Source organism: Alligator sinensis, unplaced genomic scaffold (assembly GCF_000455745.1).
Source record: "Alligator sinensis unplaced genomic scaffold, ASM45574v1 scaffold647_2, whole genome shotgun sequence".
Lineage (NCBI taxonomy): Eukaryota > Metazoa > Chordata > Crocodylia > Alligatoridae > Alligator > Alligator sinensis.
In genome coordinates this window covers 2,379,292-2,398,668 of record NW_005841832.1, presented here as the reverse complement: position 1 = coordinate 2,398,668, position 19,377 = coordinate 2,379,292, and the positions used below count along the sequence as shown (strand labels likewise).

General features: G+C 53.8%; 5 protein-coding genes across 5 annotated transcripts in view; 2 read left to right on the top strand and 3 right to left on the bottom strand.

Moving 5' to 3' along the window:
• LOC102379072 (RNA binding protein fox-1 homolog 1-like) overlaps positions 1-9,244 on the top strand; it is an 18,103-nt gene extending 8,859 nt beyond the window's left edge. The window contains 10 exon segments of the mRNA XM_025195294.1: positions 1,344-1,487; positions 1,777-1,830; positions 2,584-2,676; positions 3,110-3,170; positions 3,777-3,830; positions 3,922-4,054; positions 4,472-4,511; positions 5,019-5,086; positions 5,243-5,315; positions 5,518-9,244. Of these exon segments, the coding sequence (XP_025051079.1) occupies positions 1,344-1,487; positions 1,777-1,830; positions 2,584-2,676; positions 3,110-3,170; positions 3,777-3,830; positions 3,922-4,054; positions 4,472-4,511; positions 5,019-5,086; positions 5,243-5,315; positions 5,518-5,562 (765 nt within the window). The 3' untranslated portion in view covers positions 5,563-9,244.
• Positions 9,245-9,920: 676 nt separating this feature from the next.
• LOC102384725 (histone H4) lies at positions 9,921-10,569 on the bottom strand. Its single transcript, XM_006014883.3, has one exon. It carries the CDS (start codon positions 10,512-10,514, stop codon positions 10,203-10,205), a length of 312 nt encoding a protein of 103 aa, XP_006014945.1. The 5' UTR covers positions 10,515-10,569; the 3' UTR covers positions 9,921-10,202.
• Positions 10,570-11,748: 1,179 nt separating this feature from the next.
• Positions 11,749-19,136, bottom strand: LOC102383982 (histone H2B 5). Its single transcript, XM_006014880.3, has 2 exons — positions 18,666-19,136; positions 11,749-11,812 (listed from the first exon to the last, which is right to left on the bottom strand). The coding sequence occupies exon 1, from the start codon at positions 19,084-19,086 to the stop codon at positions 18,706-18,708; it is 381 nt and encodes a 126-aa protein (XP_006014942.1). The 5' UTR covers positions 19,087-19,136; the 3' UTR covers positions 11,749-11,812; positions 18,666-18,705.
• On the bottom strand, positions 11,793-12,282 carry LOC102384470 (histone H2B 5). Its single transcript, XM_006014882.3, has one exon. It carries the CDS (start codon positions 12,231-12,233, stop codon positions 11,853-11,855), a length of 381 nt encoding a protein of 126 aa, XP_006014944.1. The 5' UTR covers positions 12,234-12,282; the 3' UTR covers positions 11,793-11,852.
• On the top strand, positions 12,557-13,108 carry LOC102384234 (histone H2A type 2-C-like). The gene has a single exon (XM_006014881.3). The coding sequence runs from the start codon at positions 12,625-12,627 to the stop codon at positions 13,012-13,014; it is 390 nt and encodes a 129-aa protein (XP_006014943.1). The 5' UTR covers positions 12,557-12,624; the 3' UTR covers positions 13,015-13,108.
• Positions 19,137-19,377: the final 241 nt, after the last annotated feature.

Genomic DNA, 19,377 nt, shown 5'->3' with positions numbered 1-19,377 from the left:
CTTGTGAACCTAGCATTCATTCCTGCCTGTGGCAGGGGTCAGGCTAGATGATCTGTTCACATCCCTCCTGACCCTAGCTACTATGAAACTATGAAACTATGAAACATGCACACATGGACATGCAGGTAAGTGCACACAACCTCTGCATGCACACGGCACCCCACATGCACCACGCATATTTATAAGGTGCCCATGCCTTCCACCTGCTCCCACTCACACACATCTCTCCCCACCCCAGCTTCCTTCACATATACCCCCAACCTGGTGACAAGAGGTAGGGAGAATGTTAAAGACAAGTTCAACCCCGTGACTTCAGCCTGGTTAATCAGTTTCACACATTCTGACCCAGTGGCCATGGTCCACGTGTGCGGTGCCCCTGGCAGCAAGCAGACACCCCCTGGATGTGGCATCTTGGCGCGTGCATTGTGGGATGGCTGAGTACAGCAGCGTGGGGCTGAGCTGAGCATGGACAGAGGAAGAGAGAGTGGATGTAGGGCTGGGCACGGGTCTCTCTGTTTTCTGGCGCAACGGGAAAGCTGGGCCCAATCCACCCCGTCCTTTCTGTCCCCTCCTCCCACCCTACCACATAACCTTCAGCTTCTCTGTGCTAACAGTCCTGCTCGTGCCAGTGTGTGTGCGCCCGGGTACTAACACGATGAGCCAGGAGCTGTGTGCGTGCGTGTATGTGTGTGTTCTGGTGCCTGCTGGGTTTGCTCCCTGGTGTGAAGGGGTGGGGGGGAGGGGGCTGTGGGCTCAGCCTTTGGTTGTTGGCATGGCAGGGACCCCAGCCCATGGCATGATACCATGGAGGCTGAAGGGTCCCTCCACTGGATCTCTGTGGATTCTCTCTCTGGCCCTGTGGCTGGTATTGTTGTCTTAGTCTGGCCTTTCTGTCTTTGGCTGGAACCAGTGCCAGGGGGCTGCATGCCCATCTCCCAGAAGGTGGTGGCTTGACCAGCCTTGAGATCCTAGCTTTGTAGGGAATGGGGAGGAGAAAGGCTCCTTCAGGGCCCCCGATGGAGGAGAGTCCCTCCTTAATTTAGGTGCCCCGAAGGGATGTGGGAAAGATCCTATAGGGGAAGGATGGGGGTAAGAGATGCCTCAGCCCAGGGGCTAGAGCTGTTACAGGGGAGATTGGGTGATGGAAGCAGGATTTGGTTTGAAGAGGGCCCCTGGAGGGCATAGTGGGGAGGTCTTGGGAAGCATGGGGGAGCAGGGTACTTTGGGGAGGGTGTGTGTGTGTGTGCAGGAGGGAGCCCTGGGGTTCCGGTGGGTGTAGCAGGGACACCCTGGAGTTTCCTTGCCCCAGCGCTGTCCGGTTTATCTCCTGGGGTTCCCTCCAGCCCACCGAGGAGGGTCCTGCAGCCGACCTGACCCCAGAGGCCCCGGAAGCCGAGAATGTCGAGAGCAAGTCTCAGCCCAAGCGGCTCCATGTCTCCAACATCCCCTTCCGCTTCCGTGACCCTGACCTGCGGCAGATGTTTGGGGTGAGTCATGGGCGGAAGCCAGCTGTTTTTGGAGGGGCAAAGGGCCAGAGGCCTGTGGGGTGCAGGGAGTTAGGGGGAGCAGTACACCTGTTGCCCAGGAGCTCAGGGTGAGGGGGTGGGTGGCCCACAGTCCTGGGACTTGAGGGGGTCCGGTGCTCTGCGTGTGTGTGTGTGTGTGCGCGCGCGTGTGTCTGGGGCCCATGGCTCTCTCCAGTCTTGGGGTCCCCTGAGCCCTTGGGGGGTCCCTGGAGCCCTTCCCAGCCCTGATTCCTGCTTTGTCCTTTTCAAGCAATTCGGGAAGATCCTGGACGTGGAGATCATCTTCAATGAGCGTGGCTCTAAGGTGTGGTGGGCACCAGCTCAGAGATGGGGGCGGGTCTTGTTCAGGGGGCCAGGATAGTGGGGGGGAGGTTCAGTTTTGAACTCTTTAAGAGGTAACTGTAATGCAGTGGGGCCACAAGCAGCAGCGCGCTGTCCTAACAGCCCCATGGAGGGAGGTTGTTATTTGGTGGTGGTGGTGAATCATTGCAAGGCTCTGTGTGGGTCATTGCTGGGACTGTGGGATGTGGCTGCGAGTGAAGGGGGCTGTTTGCTGTGGGGGTGTGTGTGTGGCAGGGGGTAGTTGCAGCTGGGGTGTCACTGTGTGTGGGGTGGTTGTGTGGGGGGGATCATTGTAAGGGGTTGGCTGCAAAGGCTTTGATGGGGGTATCTGTAGGGGTTTCCGAGGAGATTGCAGGGGTGGTGGCATTAGGGGGTAAATGCTCAGAGGGGCAGCAGCCACATTGGGCCAAGGGCAAAGAGGTGGGGGAGCACTGGGCACACTACTTGATACACCCCAGGCCCTTGAGGGGAAGGGGGAACCCCAGGAGTGGGTCAGGCTTGGCCACTAAGCTGAGGACAGTGAGTGGCAGAGAGTTACAGAACTGACCCTGGAGATGGAGGGCAGGGGTGGGGTGAGGCCAGCTCCTCCCAAAGCTACACAGGTTTGGAAAGTCTCCACTGGGAGCCCAGGCCAGGCCCCAATTGCTCCTGCCTGGATGCTCTGCATCTTGGGTTGCACCCCCTGTGACCTCCTCTGCTTATCCCTGTTCTGTAGGGCTTTGGGTTTGTGACCTTTGACAGCAGTCAGGATGCTGACCGGGCCCGAGAGAAGCTGAACAGCACCATTGTGGAGGGCAGGAAGATCGAGGTGAGTGCCCTGTGGTGGGCCCAGGGGTGGGTTTCAATTGTAGAGCGAGGGGCTTTGCTTTGGGCCTGTAGGGGGTGAAAGGTGTACATGGAGGTAAGAGAAGGGTACGGGTATGGAGATGGATGTGCGGGTTCACAGATACGCAGTGTGAACTGTGTAATGGGTTTGTAGTGTGCTTTGAGCTGCCAAGTGAACCAGAGAGGCCACTTTGCAGTGTGTTGGAGGTAGAGTTATATAGATATGTGTGTGTGTGTATCTGTATGTATATATATATGTGTGTGTGTGTGTGTGTATAAATATTTTTGCAAAAAAAAAGAAAAGGGGGGGGCGGTTTAAGAGAAGGGCTGGAAGCTTTGCTTTGAGTCCTGGAGGATGTTTGGGGGTAGCTTCGCTGCCAGGCTGGATTAATTAAGCTGCCCTGTGTCCCCTGCAGGTGAACAATGCCACAGCTCGCGTGGTCACCAAGAAGCCCCCAGTGGCGCCTGTGGTGAACGGTAGGTGGGCAGCAGGGGTGAGCAGTGCTTTCCCCCTGGCCCCATGGCTCTGTCCCTGCTTTATCCATAGTCCAGCTGAGCTGCAGTCCTCTCCCATCCTCTCCTGTGGGTGCATCACAGCTGTCTCCTGCCCCTAGCACCTGCCCACTCTAGCTGCAGCTAGGGATATGCTATAGGCTCCTAGCTGCATCTAGCAAAGGAGCAGCTTTGGTAGTTGTGTGCCCAGCTGGGTTGAAAGGAAGTGAAACAGGGTGCAGAGGAGAGGCAGGCACCCAGAGGGACCATGGCTGGGACACTTGTCCTGGAGGGGGAGGTCATGTACCTGGGAAGTCCTTGTTCCCCGGGTGGAGGGTAAAGCTGGTAATGTTTCTGTCCTGGCTAGAGAGTGGCAGCTGGGAATTTTCTATTCTGGGGGATGAATGGGGTGGTTGAAGAAGCGACATCCTGTGCTTGGGGGGGGCAGCATGTGGCTGGGATGTCACTGGCTTACAGTCACGGGGAAATGGGTGCTGCCTTGGGAAGGTTGGTGCTGCTAAAGGTTGAGGGTGGAAGCTTCTGTGGTTGGGGGCACTCCAGTCTCAGGCTGTCCTCTCTCTTGGCCTTCAGGCTGGAAGATCAACCCCATGGTTGGAGCCGTCTACGCCCCTGACCTCTACACAGGTGGGGCCTTTCCCCTCCCTCCCTGCCAACCCTATTTCACCCCTCCCATACCCTTGCACTCACTTGCGCTGACTCTCTGCTCTGTTCCCAGTTGCCAGCATCCCCTACCCGGTGGTTGCACCTGCAGCCCTGGCCTATCGAGGGGGCTTGCGGGGCCGGGGCCGCGCTGTGTACAGCCCGATCCGGGCAACACCTGCCCCATCGCCTGTTCCCGCCTATGGCAGGTGAATGAATTGGCAGCTGGCAGGGGACCTTGGGACTGACTGGATGGAGATGGGTAGTTGGCTAGGGGCATCAGTATGGAAGGATGGGGGGCATGGAAAAGGTTATTTAGAGTGGGGAATCAGTGACTGGGACAGATGGAATGGGGAGTGGAAGGGTAGGGACTGGGGCTGCCAGGGTGAGCATGGGGGTGGGGGTGCTGACTGGGGTTGTGGGATCGGGTGGCTGTGTCTTGGGCTGAAGGGGTATCAGTGAGATTGTGGGGGGTGTATTTTGCCCAAGATGTGGGGGTGTAGTGCAGTCGGTGACTGTCAGGGGGAGGGACTGCAGCATGGTGGGGGGGTGCTGTGTATGGAGGAGGTGGGTGTCAGTGGGCCTGGAAAGTAGTGCCCAGGGTCATGCCCTCCTCTTTCCCACAGTGTGGTGTACCCGGATGGGCTCTATGGTGCTGATGTCTATGTAAGTCCATTCTGCTCTGTGCCCAGTGGCCCTGGTGTGTGTGTGTGTGGGGGGTGGGGGGGTGGGGGGGAGGCATTGACCCTTGTGCTACCAATACCTGGTGCATCCCACCCCCACCCAGGGCCTCACCTTTCTGGTGCTGGGTCACATTGGGCTCTTGGAGTACCAGTCCCCAGCTTCTGTGATGGCTCATGGGGCTGGGGTTGACTGTCTGTGCATGGCCCATCTGATCCCTCTGAGCTCTGCTTCCCTGGTGTCCATGTGCACTCCTCTGTCAGTGCTGGGGCACTGCAGCCCATTATACCCCTCAGAGTCCCTTTTCTCTGAGCATACACAGGCATTTTCTTTCTTGCAACAAGTCAGGGACAGCAGGGTGAGGGTGAAGCTGAGGGAGGGGGTTGCAGCAGAACCCTGGATCCTTGCTGGAGGTAGGTAGGGGTTGGAGTTCCTTGGACAGCCTGGGAATGCTCCAGGGTAACTCCCACACTGCCCTCTCTGCCGTTTTAGGGCTACACAGCATATCGAGTGGCACAGCCTCCCACAGCAGCTGCAGCAGCGGCTGCTTACAGCGATGGGTAGGTACTGCCATGGTGGGGGATGGGGGTGGTTTTGGCTTCCCAGGGTCCAGCCACCGGTGTGTGTGTGTGTGTGCACACGTGCATGTATGTATGTGTGTGTGTATAGCACCTGTCGTAGCAGAGCACCACCTCACTTCCTCTCTGCTTCCTCAGGTATGGCCGAGTCTACACCACGGCAGACCCCTATCACCATGCTGTTGCCCCGGCCTACGGCGTTGGAGCCATGGTGAGCAGCGGGGGTGACTCCCACTCCACCCTACCCCAGTGGGGCATGCTCCTGGACCCCTTCCTCAATCTCTGCCCCTTCTGCCCTGCCCTGCCTAGCCCAGCCACCCTCCACCCCTGCACCTCATGAAACCCAAGGGCTGGCTCCCTCTCTCCTGTATTATACCCCACCTGCTGCTGCTGACAGCTGCCTCTCCCCACAGGCTAGCCTGTACCGTGGAGGGTACAACCGCTTCACTCCGTACTGAAGGACCAAGCACCAGGGACGCTAGCAGCAGCGGCCAGGAGGGGCCTGGGCAGCTGACAGACACATGGACAGTGGGGGTTTGCTGTGCTGGCTTCTGACAACTCTGTGAAGGGGGAGCTCTGGGGACTGAGGGCAGAGGAGGGGGCACTGTGCACTGAGACTCCTGCTCCCAGCACAGGGCCAGGGTGGGCCTAGGGCTGCTTGTTAGCTAGAAGGGAGCCCTGCCTTACCCCCATAACCCAGAATCCCCTGCACCTCCTGTCTCTGTCTGTATCACCTGTTACCCAGAATCTCCTGGGGGAACTGTTCATGGGCCTAATGCCGGCACCTCATAGGACTCCTACATAGCCCCAACACCTCATCCCTATTACCCAGAATCCCTTGGGACTTCTACCTGACTCCCCCAGTATCTTACCCAGAATCCCTTGGGGCCCTTGCCCAGCCTTAGTGCCCTATTCTGTTACTCACAATGCCTTGAAGCTCCTGCAGTGATCCATGGAGACAATGGGGCAGGTGCATGCTGAAGGTGACAGCACAGACTACTCTGGAGTGAAACCAGGGGTGAATTTGTCCTGTGTTCAATACCCAAAGCCAGTGTGATGCCTTGGGGAAGGGCAGGGGCAGTGGGGTTGCTGGCTGAAGAGGCAAAACTGGAGCTCCCATAAGGGTTGTGGTTTGACTGCAGATATCTCTGCAGGCAGCTGGGGTCACTGACTGCCCCTCTCCAAGCCTGGACTGGTTTTCTCTTCTCCTTCTCCACAGCCATATCCTCTCCACCCTCATCACCCTTGCCTCCCATGCACTGTCTCCTGGGGGCCTGCTGAACCGGGCTGCCTCACTAGGAGACATGAGCATCGTCAGAGGCTGAGGGTTTTTCACTGTGAATGAGCCAGCCCCTTTCCCCAGCACACTCTCAGGGACAGTTCATTCTCATCTCTCACCATTTCCTGTGTGTCAATAAAGTTCTCCTCTAAGTCACCTCTGCTCTCTTGCTGTCCCATTTGCTCTCGCTGTGCCTTTCATGCTGTGACCCTGTCTCCTGCCTTTCTTGAGTCTCTCCACTCTCTTTCTGTCTCTCTCTCTGAACCCACTTCCAGAGCATTTTGCATCTGCAGTAGGGGTCTTAGCAGGAGTCTGGGTCTCAGCAGTGCTTGTTATTAGTCAGGCCTGAGGCCAATAATGCCCTGAGACCTCACGCACACCTTGGTCCCTGGATGTACGCCCCCCCTGATAGCCTGCCCCATCCAAAGCCTGGGAGAATCAGGCTCATTGTCTCTGGATGCAGACATGTGGCACACAGCAAACAGATTCTACTCTGGACTAAAGCAGAGTGGACACCCAATGCCTGGCCCTACTAAGTATAAAGTCCCTGGAATCCAGGGTAAAATAGCCCCTTGCAAAATGAGTAGTGAGTTTAAATGGTGGGAAACAGCAATGTAGTGTGTCTGCTGGGACAGCAGTGACTTCACACATCCTGGCTCTCCTGAGACCCTGTGGCCAAGGCTTGGACTAGTGACTGGCTTGGGAGGGCTGGGCCTGCGTCTGCATCTACCTTTGGGGTAGAATCCAGGGTAAGTGACCACCCCACACTAATCATGCCCTGTGCCCATGCCCTGCATTTCCTGGCTCAGTCCCAGCCTGGGGACTATGAGGCTTGTCTCATGCTGAGTCCCCCATGCCCTGTGCCTGGACTGGCTCTAGCTGCGACTGGGGAGAGTGGGAACATGGCTGCTGCAGGGAGTAGACCGTGGCAGCCCTGGAATTGATGCCAGGATGGGGGTGGGGGGGTTAGTTGTGGGCAGTGGGGCTGTTGCAGAGAGTAGCGAGGCAGTTAGCTGTGTCTGGGTAGAGTTGCACTTTATAGACTAACTGAGTGGGCGATGCCTAAGGCTTTGTGAGCAGCAGATACAATGATGGGCTGAAGCTGGAGCAGGGGAATTGGAGGGGAGGGAGCTATGCAAGGGAGCACCGGGTTCCCCAATGCTTTTATCAGGGATGCGTTTCCCAGGCTGCCTGGCCCAGGCCTGAGCTGCCTCATGGCTGCACATTCTTGCTTTTTGGACCACTTCCCCCACTGCCCCCCGCCCCTCCTTCACTTTCCTAGGCAACCCTTCTTCCCCACTCCAGCTCTCTAGGCTGGGCTGTTGTGCCCCTGGCTTGCCCTTCGCAACCCACTCCCTGCCCCTGGCACCAGCCCAGCCTTTCCAGACCCTTTTTCTCTCTGACTCTCCCATGCTCTCAAGCTTGCTGTCTCCAGCCCTGGGCCTCAGTGGCTGCTCTGCTCACTCCTGCATGCACTATTCTCCCTTTGCTTGGCTGCATGATCCCCTGGGTGCACCCTGCTGCTCTTTTTCTCTCTCCATCGCTTCTCTCAGTCCTCTCTAGCCTGTCTGCCCCCCCCCCCCATTCTCTCTCTCTTGCACACGTGACCCAGCTCTTGCATGCACTGCTGTTCTCTTTTGTCTTTATTGCTTGACTGTTCCCTTCTTTGCATGCCTGACTTGCCACCCTCTCTCTTTTGCATGATCTGCTGCTCGTTCTCTCCTCTCACCCTCCTCTGTGCTCACTCTTGCTCTTTTAATTCCTCTTTGCTTGCTGCACCATTTTTGCTCTACTTGTGCACACCTGATCCTCTCTTTGCATGTCTGATCTCTCTCTCTCTTTACTGCATGCACTGCTGTCCTCTCTCTGCTCACTTAGCTGCAGACTGCTATGGAAGGGGAAGCATGCAGCAATCTTTTCTCCTCCCACCATCCCTTCCAATCTCTGTCTTCCATGCTTCAACCCTGATTTCCTTTCACTCACCAGCACTGTAGTCAGAGATTGGATTGGGAGCAGAACCTAGTGGCTTGTTGAAATCAGGGCAATCTGCACTCAGGTGCTTTATTTGCTAGGATCTTACCCCGCCATCTCTCTCCCTCCCCTTCCAACCACACATGCCCCCTCCTTTGGCCCTGCTGGTGGTATGGAGTAGCCAATCCTCCCCACTCCTATTGGCCTTAGCTTCTGCCCTGGCTGAGACTAAACTAGGGCTTAAACATGGGTGTCAGGCAGCGATTCCTGCCCCCACTTCCCTGGCTGGAGGGGTTGGTTGGTTCCGGTCCCCAAAGGGAACCTTGATTCAAGGGAGCAACCTTTGGTTGCACTGAGACTTGACCTTGGCTAGCTGGATGGGAAGTCCGGTGTGCTGGAGTGAACCAGCCTACTGGGCTGGTGGAGGATGGGGTTATGCTGCAGATGGGGCAGGTGCCAGGACAAGGCCCCTCCCCCAATCTGGGTACACCCCCCCACCGCCACCCGAGTTTCCTCCTAGTACATTTTACAGGAGGAAGAACTCCTGGACATTGGCCCAGGAAGGCACTTCCTGGGGTCTTGTCTGCCCCACCCCCTCTGCCAAGACACAGACCACAGGGGATTTCCAGTGGTGGAGGAATTAGGTTTTTCTTTCCTCCTGTCTGCCCCACCAGCCAGGTGCTTTTAGGCCAGGGGGGCCTCACCACATGCATACCATACACACCCTCTCCAGCTGCCAGGTAGCCTGGCCTGTGCCCCTTGCACGTCATATTTGGGCTCAGCCTGGGGAGGGGTGTCTGCACCCATGTGTGCTGCTAGCTCTGGTGTGTTGTTGTGCTGCATTTGTCTTCCCCCTGCTCTCCCTCACCTCAATAAATGCATCTGTCTCACTTGAAGCTGTGCCTCTTTTACTGGCTGGAAAAGGCAGCATTGGCTTCTGCTTTAACCACCTATTTTGCAAGCAGCCTGACTCACAGATCTGTCCTCCCCACATGGCTGAGGTGCTTACTGGGAGCCCAGGCATCCTGGGCACCTCTCAGGGCTCAGCTGAGGCAACCAGGGGAGTCCTATTGCAGAGGACTGTGTTCATTCTGGCACCCCACTGCCCTGGCAAAGGGCACTAAAGAGCTCAGCAGCTTTGCTTAGGTCCCATATGTCACTTACACTAGCTCCCCATGGTTGGGGGCTGGAGGAGCTCCCTCACTGTCTGGGCTGGAGCTTAGGCATCAGAGATCAGCCAGGGAAGGCAGGAAGGGAAGTAGCTGCAAAGAATTTCTTTCCCTCACTACAGCCTGAGGGGCAGCAAATACACATTAGCATATGCAAAATAATGGGTGAATGTTAATAAGCCGGGGCGGAGCGAGAATCGGAGCGACAGCTGAGAGCACTGCCGCGGGAGAGGAGCTGTAATAGTTGGGGAGCACTGGGCAAACGCAGCATCTGCTCAATGCCTGGGCCACCCCCAAGATCAACATTGCCCCGTTGCAGGGAGGTGGGTCTACAGGCTAGCCAGCCCCCAGCGAACCCAACGCTTAGAGGGAGATATTTGCTAGAACCAGAGCTCTGTTACCGGAGCCAAAGAAAACAAGAGATCGTTTATTTTTGTTACCCTGACAAGATCCGTTATCTACTACACGCGCACCAGTAACTTGCTTTCTCCCCAAATACCAAGCTGAGCGGAGCTTAATCCTTCGGTTTGTAAAACACTCGGCTTACAAAATACTATTTAAAGCATTGACTGAGAACGAGCGTCTCTCTCGAACGAGCCCAGCTCTTTCCGTGCAGAAGTGAGTGGCCCTTAGAAGGGCCTTTGGGTCCAACAGCTGTTCTAGGTTTCTTTCGCGTGGCTTAACCACCGAATCCGTAGAGGGTGCGACCCTGGCGCTTCAGGGCGTACACCACGTCCATGGCGGTCACGGTCTTCCTCTTGGCGTGCTCCGTGTAGGTGACGGCGTCGCGGATGACGTTCTCCAGGAAAACCTTCAGCACCCCGCGGGTCTCCTCGTAGATGAGCCCCGAGATGCGCTTCACGCCCCCGCGGCGGGCCAGGCGGCGGATGGCCGGCTTGGTGATGCCCTGGATGTTATCGCGCAGCACTTTGCGGTGCCGCTTGGCGCCTCCTTTCCCCAGCCCCTTGCCGCCCTTTCCGCGTCCAGACATTTTCGCGCACTCTCTAACTAGATCAGCTACAAACGACCAACAAAATCTTGACACTTTTGTACGTAAATATATACGCGAGGTGCGGACTAGAGAGAAAACTGGGGGCTGCAAGGCGGAACTGACCACTGCACTCCTCCCCACTGGGTGACACAATTTATTTCTTTCCAATCAGACACCGACTATCTCATTCTAGCCAATCAAAACCAAGTCAGTAACTTTAAATTCAAATAATAAGGTTTTTGGCTCCCGTTCGGGAGACAGAAGCCGGTACTACAGCTCTGGGGTGTGTTTGGCGCGTCTCTCACCGGACAAAGCCGTTTCGCTCTTGACTCCGCAAACAGCCGGGCGGGCTTCTTCCCCTTGCACCAGCTCCCTACAGATCTGTGCTCTGATAATCGTAGAAGCACATTCAGACCAGACAGCAGCTAGTCAAATCATCTCACATGACGCTGCTGCTGCCCCCCACCCCCTTAGATCTTAGAACTAACCCACTTCTCTGTGACTAAAGCCACAGCGGGATAGTTGCGTCCGTTTTCTTTCGTTGCTTCCTGGGATAACATCCTTAGTGCAACAATAATAACGCCGTCAAAGGCCATTTTCACGGTTTTATTCTTGCCCTCACACGACCCTTGCATTGGAGGAAGGAAGGGAAGGAGAAAAGCTTCGCTTCCCTGAACCTGTTTTCAGCTTCGAGTTGTATGTATCAGCTTGCCTCCAAGATGACCCTTCTCGGAAACCTGAGGGTGGGGAAGGTTTGGCTCATCTAGCTGAACATCCGAGAGCTGCTAGCTGCCCACACCTACAGCTACACCCTCCCCCCATCGTTTTAGTAGATACCTTTTTCACATATTTTTTTAAGATCAGGACACCAACATCACCTCGGCACTACCACTGCTTTAATGGTTGCTTTTCACGATTCCGTGACAGAGATCACCTTTCTCCATTACTCCGGGAGGTAGGCTCTGATTACATCAGCACAGACAGGCCTCGCCGTAAGACGTTAAAAACTTCAAGTGCAAGCGCACACCTTCAGTGTAAATGAGTGATTTCCCAGGACACACTAAGTTTCATCCCTTCCTTAGAGAAAACTCACAATACGGCTGAATAGCATTAAAAAGGGATTAAGACACAGGAAAAGTACTCAGATCTTTAATTCACAGCAAAGGCAAGTCACTTGCCTTTTTAAAAACGGAATCGGTTTGTTACTGAACTTCACATAAACTGAAGTGTAAACGTAACTATTTACGTAACACGACTACAACTCTTCCATTGAAAATGTGGGTGGCTCTTAAAAGAGCCTTTGGGTTTAGAAGTTCTGGGGACGAAGCCAGAAGCAGGTTACTTGGAGCTGGTGTACTTGGTGACAGCCTTGGTACCCTCCGACACGGCGTGCTTGGCCAGCTCCCCGGGCAGCAGCAGCCGCACAGCCGTCTGGATCTCCCGCGACGTGATGGTCGAGCGCTTGTTATAGTGCGCCAGGCGGGACGCCTCGCCGGCGATGCGCTCGAAGATGTCGTTCACGAAGGAGTTCATGATGCCCATGGCCTTGGACGAGATGCCGGTGTCGGGGTGCACCTGCTTCAGCACCTTGTACACGTAGATGGAGTAGCTCTCCTTGCGGCTCTTGCGCCGCTTCTTGTCGCCTTTCTTCTGGGTCTTGGTGACGGCTTTCTTGGAGCCCTTCTTGGGGGCGGGCGCGGACTTAGCAGGCTCCGGCATCTTGCAACTCGCTCACGACACAGCACAAAGCAAGTGGGAATCTTTTGCAGCACGCCCCTCCTTTATAGGCCGCCATGCAAATGAGGTGAGCCAAACGGAGCCGTCGGATTGGCTGCTGGGGCAGCGCGGGGCCTCCGGCCGGGGCGGCACACATGCAAATCGTTGTGCTCCAAGTCCGGCACTCCTATTGGTAAGAACGGCAAGCTATCTCTCCATTGGTCGGGCTTAGCAGTCTCTTTCTCATTGGCCGCTGTGGGCAGCTGCGCGCTCGAGCCTATCAGAAGCCGCCGTCCTGATGCGCTCGGGTTGATAAAAGGGCGGGCGCGGCGCTGGAGCGACTTGTGCAGTTTTTCCAAGCAGTGGTTTCGTGTGCCAGCACAGCGGAGTCGAGATGTCTGGACGCGGGAAGCAAGGAGGCAAGGCTCGGGCCAAGGCCAAGTCGCGCTCGTCCCGCGCTGGACTGCAGTTCCCGGTGGGCCGCGTGCACCGCCTGCTGCGCAAGGGCAACTACGCGGAGCGAGTGGGAGCCGGCGCGCCCGTGTACATGGCGGCCGTGCTGGAGTACCTGACTGCCGAGATCCTGGAGTTGGCGGGCAACGCGGCCCGCGACAACAAGAAAACGCGCATCATCCCGCGGCACTTGCAGCTGGCCATCCGCAACGACGAGGAGCTGAACAAGCTGCTGGGCAAGGTGACGATCGCGCAGGGCGGCGTGCTGCCCAACATCCAGGCCGTGCTGCTGCCCAAGAAGACCGAGAGCCACAAGCCCAAGGGCAAGTAACCGTGCTGCTGCTGCCCGAGTCCTGCTTTGACCTGAACCCAAAGGCTCTTTTAAGAGCCACCTACAACTTCATAGAAAGAGCTGTTATTTCTGAGTTTGGTATTCTTTTACTTCAAATCTTAATTTTTTTCCTTTTACAGAAACAAGACCCTGAACTGGGTTTTGGTTTAGTTCTAAAAGATAGGGTGATTCAAAGCCCCGGGAAACCAGACCAGGATGAAAAGAGCCGTCTGGCCTAACAACCAACCCAGTCAGAGCCCTTCAACAAAGCGCATGCGCACAGCGGGAACACAAAAGCGGGGTGTGGCTGTGCGCGCCCCTTTCGTAGGGCAGTGTTTTTTCTTTGCTGTTGTGCTTTGTACAGACGGGACGGCGAGTTTCTCTGAAAGTCAGGTCAGAGTCAACCCTCCTGGGCTTGAATAAGCCCAAAAGCTAATGCACTAGGACGGAGCCTCCCCTCCCCCCAGCTCAAAGCCCTTTGCAATCTGCGGCCGGTGCTGTTTCCGGAGGAGGGAGAGGCCTCGCACTCCCGAGGGGCGGGCTCCTTACTGCCTAGCCCTCCCCAGCGCTGGACTTTCAAGCCGAACAGGTTTTCCGGGCGGGAGAGGCGCTTTCTTGTAAACCAGCTTGAAACTCAGGCTGGACCGTTAGTGCTGGGAGCGGGTTCGGGCGGGGAGGGAACACCTCCAGGGGCCAAGCTGAATTGAAACCAAAAGCCCCCACGCTGAGTTTGAAACAAAGCCTGCCCCTGAGCAGAGGAAGGAGAGCTCTGTGCTGTGTCCCGGCTGCAGACAATAGAGTTTTTAATTCAGGCAATTCAGCTCTACGGGAAACAAATGAATTCCCTGCTAGTTGTTGCCAACGGGCAGAAGCTCCTGTCTTTCCTTTGGAGCCCAACAGAGGCCGCAGTGTCGTCATACTATGGTGTGTCCTTATCATGGGTTGGGCATTGCCCCCAAGACCCCTTCTTTTAGGGCAGGATCCAGTCACTCACTCCGACCTCCAAGGCTCTGCAGTGGGGAGGGAAGGGGAGTGGGTGGATGTGGCCAATGTCTATACCAAGGAAAGGCCTTTGAAGAGAGTAACTTGAGCAGCTGCACTTTCCTGAGCTGCAGAGCTGGGCAAGCAACGAGATAGGGGCTATGAGCTTTGATGAGTGAGGTTTAGGGGGAGTCCAGGTGAGCTCCTCTTCCCAGAACAAATATCAGCTGGTCTTGGCTTGCCTTGCAGCCCAGCTGGTACTTAAGGGCACAGCTTGTCCAGTTTGCTGAGGGAAGACTAAGGACCGTGATTCCTAGGTAGGGAAATTGGCATTGGAGTCTGGAGCTTTACCCAGCTGGGCTCAACAAAGACAAAGGTGACACTTACTGCAGCATACGCTTACGCTGCTAAACTACAGGTCTAACTGGTTAGGTGTGCACCCCCAGCCAGCATTTCCCAAACCTAGCAGCTACTCTCAGGCCCCACTGCCGGTCCCCTTCGCCAGCTGTGATGCAGTTCACTTGGCTGCGTTCGCTCTTCTCCGAGCAGTTCTGTAACCCACTCTGCATCACCCGAGCATCTGCCACCTCCCTGGAACCTCGATGATCAGTGCTGGGGGGCTGCCCCCATGCCCACCTACTGCAGCTGCCTCCCTTACCCTCACTGCAGATTCCCCGAGCTGCGTGAACCAACAGGGGGGACCCATAGAGGGGTGTGAAAGCACCCACCTGCTTTGAGAAACGCTGGCCTACGGCAAAAACCTGCAGGTGATGGACTCGTGTCCCATTTCTTGGGTTACACTCAGGTTAAGTCAATTTCAGTAGTGTCCTCCCTCCTGCAGTTGCTTTCTTCTCGGACCATAGACAGCATCTTCCAGGCAGAGCAGCACCAGCACCATAACGAGAACCACAGCCCCACTTGAGAACCTGTGTTCTGCAATGAGTGATTGGCAGTTATAGGCAAATACACGGATAGGCAAGCACATATATAGGACTTTAAAACATTTTGATGTAAACTATTCAAGGCTTCTTTGTAGGTGACAGCGTCACTGATGAGGTTCTCCAGGAAAACCTTCAGCACCCTGTAGGTCTCCTTGTAGATGAGCCCTGAGATGCGGGCCAGGCGGTGGATGGCTGGCTTGGCGATGCCCTGGATGTTGCACAGCACTTTGCAGTGCCGCTTGGCACTTCCTTTCCCCAGCCCCTTTCCACGATCAGACATGTCGGCAACTGTGGTAGAAGTACACAACATAGAAGTAACGGTCACGAAAGAAGAAACCACTTTATAGAGGCTGTGCGAGTGTTGGACCAGAGAGAAAACTGACAATGAGCAACAGTGACCACTGGCCCTCTCACAACTACTTGCCTCACGGCTCACCAATCAGATACCGAGTATCGGGACCAATCCAAAATCTTATGTTATCTTTTAAGCCTCAAAAGCTGTGGTGCCCTCTGACAACAGGACTTTAATTATTAATGCCAAAAGGAATTAATTAAGGGCTTTCAGTCCTGTGTGATACTCTTGGTATCTGAATTGCCTACAGGGAATCAATTCAAGCTCTGGCTTTTCGAATGTCTGTCCCTAGCCATGAGGTTCAACAAGGACAAGTGAAAAGCTCTGCACTTAGTATGGAACAATCCCACACACCAGTACAGGCTGGGGGTTGACTGGCTGGGTAGCAGCTCTGCAGAAAAGAACCTGGGGGCTACGATGGACAATAAGCTGAATATGAGCCAGCAGTGTGCCCTTGTTGCCATGAAGGCTAACATGAACCAACAATGTGCCCTTGTTGGGAAGGAGGCTAACAGCATACTGAGCTGCATTAATAAGAGCAGTACCAGCAGATTGAGGAAAATTCTTCCCCTCTAGTTGACAGTGGTGAGGCTACATCTGGAGTACTGTGTCCAGTTTTGGGTCCCCCACTACAGAAAGGATCTTGACATATTGGAGAGAGCCCAGCAGAGGGCAACAAAAATGGTTTGGGGGCTGGGGGACGAATTATGAGGAGAGGCTGAGGGAACTGGGTTTATTTAGTCTGCAGAAGAGAAGACTGAGGGGGGATTTAATAGCAACCTTCAACTGCCTGAAGGGGTGGTTCAAAAGAGGGTGGAGCTGGTCTATTTTCAGTGGTGGCAGATGACAGAACAAGGAGCAACAAAAGTCAAGTTGCAGCAAGGGAAGTTTAAGTTAGATATTAGGAAAAGTTCTCTCACTAGGAGGATATTAAGACCCAGCTAGATTAAAGCCTTGGCTGGGATGAGGTCCCTTCCAACCCTAATTTTATGATCAGTAACTTGTTTCTTGTCCTGAATTAAAGCATGTTTGGAAACTTAGGCCCACAGAGCTCACCTTGCCACAAGGCCGACTCCTCCTTCAACACACAAAAGAACGTCAGCCCCAGTACCCGTTTCCCAAACAGGCATGTTTACATTTTCTCTTGATTACCTTTTATGAGCAGAAACTGCACCCAGTGAGAATCAGCACAGGCCCCAGTTTACCTGCTTTAAGACGCATCTCAAAACTCCCCTCTTCCAAAATGCATTCAAGTAAATTATAGGCTGCAATGAACTAGAAGGTAGAGAGCTGTGGTCATTCCAATCTAACCAAATACGGATTTTCCATATCTCAGTGTATTTTGGGTTTACTCTGTATTTTTCCCTCTCCCATTCCCTCATTTAATTATGCAAGTTGTTGCATCTCATCTTTTAATATAAACCTCATCTGTCAGGACCCATCATTTATTACAAGTTGGTACAGCACCCGCATAGAACAAACCCAATGTCGGGAACAGACTTTGGACACTCCTATAAAAACAATAATAGAAAGGAATGAAGTAGATTCAGCCCCCCTGTACTTGAAGAGCTCCTTCAGTATCTGAAATACTATCTGTATTAACTAGTGTAGAAAAATCTTTTTTATCTCCAGAAAAAAAATCCACTTTGACACAATAAAACATACAACCTTCTGAAAAAGCATGTTTTAGATTAGAAGTTGATGACTTTTATGATGACCAAAAGATACTAGTTTGTACATGCACTCAAATACCAGTGAACTTAAAATTATACTATCAACTAAGAATATAATTTACACTAGACATTTCTTTGTTTTTATGCCTACAAGTTCATTTTTTATCTTAAAACCAAATCCAGCTCTTGTTGTGCAAGAGGTGGGCCCTGAAAAAAGACTTTGTAACTTTAGTAGCCACTAAACCCATGCAAGTTATGGCCCTAACATTTCATGATATACAGTATGTCCATGGCAGTCACAGTCTTTCTTGGTGTGCTTGGTGTAGGTCACAACATCCCGAAGGATGTTCTCCAGGAAAACTTTCAGGAAACCAAGTCATAGATCAGGTGGCTGATGGCAGGCTTAGTTATGCACTAGATCAATGATTCTCAGCCAGAGATCTACAGCACCCTGAGATCCTGCCTAGGGCGCCATACAATGTTACTACTGTTAGGCATAATTCACAAGATAATCTGAGATTTCAAAAAGAAATTCATGGTGTTAAAAACATTCTAACTTCTTATGGCCTTGCTGAGGTCACTGCAACAGAAAAAACGCTCTATTGTTTTTCTGTAATAAAAAAAATAAGCACAAACTGTGCTAGTTATTGTCTAAGAGAACTTTGCAGTGCTGCTTAACCCCTCACCAGCTAACTATTCCTTGGCCTGACATTATAGCTAATCAGATCTATAACCTACAAGTACAAGCTATAAACTAAACCTATACACTATAACTGCAAACCCACCCTGCTCATCTGTGGTGAGAGTTTATGGCTGGATGGACCAGAAAGCAAACTGACGCTATGTGACTGGGAAACATCCTCCTTTCTCCCCTGAGTGACGGTTTTCCAAGTTGACAAATGGACGTGCTGAACATCTCACTCTGGCTAATCAGAAACAGCCCTTTCGTTTCAAATTGAAACATGAAGTTTTGGCGCCTACCCTCCCGAGAGCATGCGCACAAGCAGCAGTGGTAGCCAGCAGTTGAGACCCTGCGTCCATAGGCGCTGAAGAGAGATTTTATTAAATGCTTCATGGGGAGAATAACACTAAAGGTCCCGGGTCGGAGATGATGTGTTCTTAAGGGGACAACAGTTAGTGCTGTATAAATTAGCATGTCATGAACGACCCATTTCTCTTTGACCCCCGCATTGTTCCTGCATAAAACATTTGGACGCTGACTGTAACTGGGGAGGAAACTACAGACAGAACTTTGTGAATATTGAGACAATAGCAGTACAATCCAATGCTGGAGAAAAAGAGAGGGGGTGAGGGACTTTTAGTTCCCCCAATCACAAACAAAAAACCACTTTCGAATTCAGCCCTCAGACCTAGAGCATTTTTTTGTTTCGAGAAAAAATAGACCTTTTTCCTGAGCTATACCGGACATAGAATAGGGCTAAGGTATTGTAAGAGGAAAAAAACCCCAAAATAACTCTTATAGTATAAAAAGGAGAGTCGTTTTTAAATAAACGTGGACTCGAATAAGGCTAGCAAAATGAAGCATTCCCGGGGTCTACAGGTGAGCATATGTAATGGTATTTACTCACCCCACCCCCAAGTTCATATACAAATCAATAATACTATGCTGAATTGCTTTATAACTAGGTTAACAAAGCAGGTAACAGCTCTCTCGTAGAGTAAGTGGGTGGCTCTTAAAAGAGCCTTTGGGTTTAGAAGTTCTGGGGACGAAGCCAGAAGCAGGTTACTTGGAGCTGGTGTACTTGGTGACAGCCTTGGTACCCTCCGACACGGCGTGCTTGGCCAGCTCCCCGGGCAGCAGCAGCCGCACAGCCGTCTGGATCTCCCGCGACGTGATGGTCGAGCGCTTGTTATAGTGCGCCAGGCGGGACGCCTCGCCGGCGATGCGCTCGAAGATGTCGTTCACGAAGGAGTTCATGATGCCCATGGCCTTGGACGAGATGCCGGTGTCGGGGTGCACCTGCTTCAGCACCTTGTACACGTAGATGGAGTAGCTCTCCTTGCGGCTCTTGCGCCGCTTCTTGTCGCCTTTCTTCTGGGTCTTGGTGACGGCTTTCTTGGAGCCCTTCTTGGGGGCGGGCGCGGACTTAGCAGGCTCCGGCATCTTGCAACTCGCTCACGACACAGCACAAAGCAAGTGGGAATCTTCTTCAGCACGCCCCTCCTTTATAGGCCGCCATGCAAATGAGGTGAGCCAAACGGAGCCGTCGGATTGGCTGCTGGGGCAGCGCGGGGCCTCCGGCCGGGGCGGCACACATGCAAATCGTTGTGCTCCAAGTCCGGCACTCCTATTGGTAAGAACGGCAAGCTATCTCTCCATTGGTCGGGCTTAGCAGTCTCTTTCTCATTGGCCGCTGTGGGCAGCTGCGCGCTCGAGCCTATCAGAAGCCGCCGT

Bases quoted from the DNA above. Each gene is read 5' to 3' on its own strand.
- LOC102384725 (XM_006014883.3), bottom strand. From the start codon at position 10,514: ATGTCTGGACGCGGAAAGGGCGGCAAGGGGCTGGGGAAAGGAGGCGCC.
- LOC102383982 (XM_006014880.3), bottom strand. From the start codon at position 19,086: ATGCCGGAGCCTGCTAAGTCCGCGCCCGCCCCCAAGAAGGGCTCCAAG.
- LOC102384470 (XM_006014882.3), bottom strand. From the start codon at position 12,233: ATGCCGGAGCCTGCTAAGTCCGCGCCCGCCCCCAAGAAGGGCTCCAAG.
- LOC102384234 (XM_006014881.3), top strand. From the start codon at position 12,625: ATGTCTGGACGCGGGAAGCAAGGAGGCAAGGCTCGGGCCAAGGCCAAG.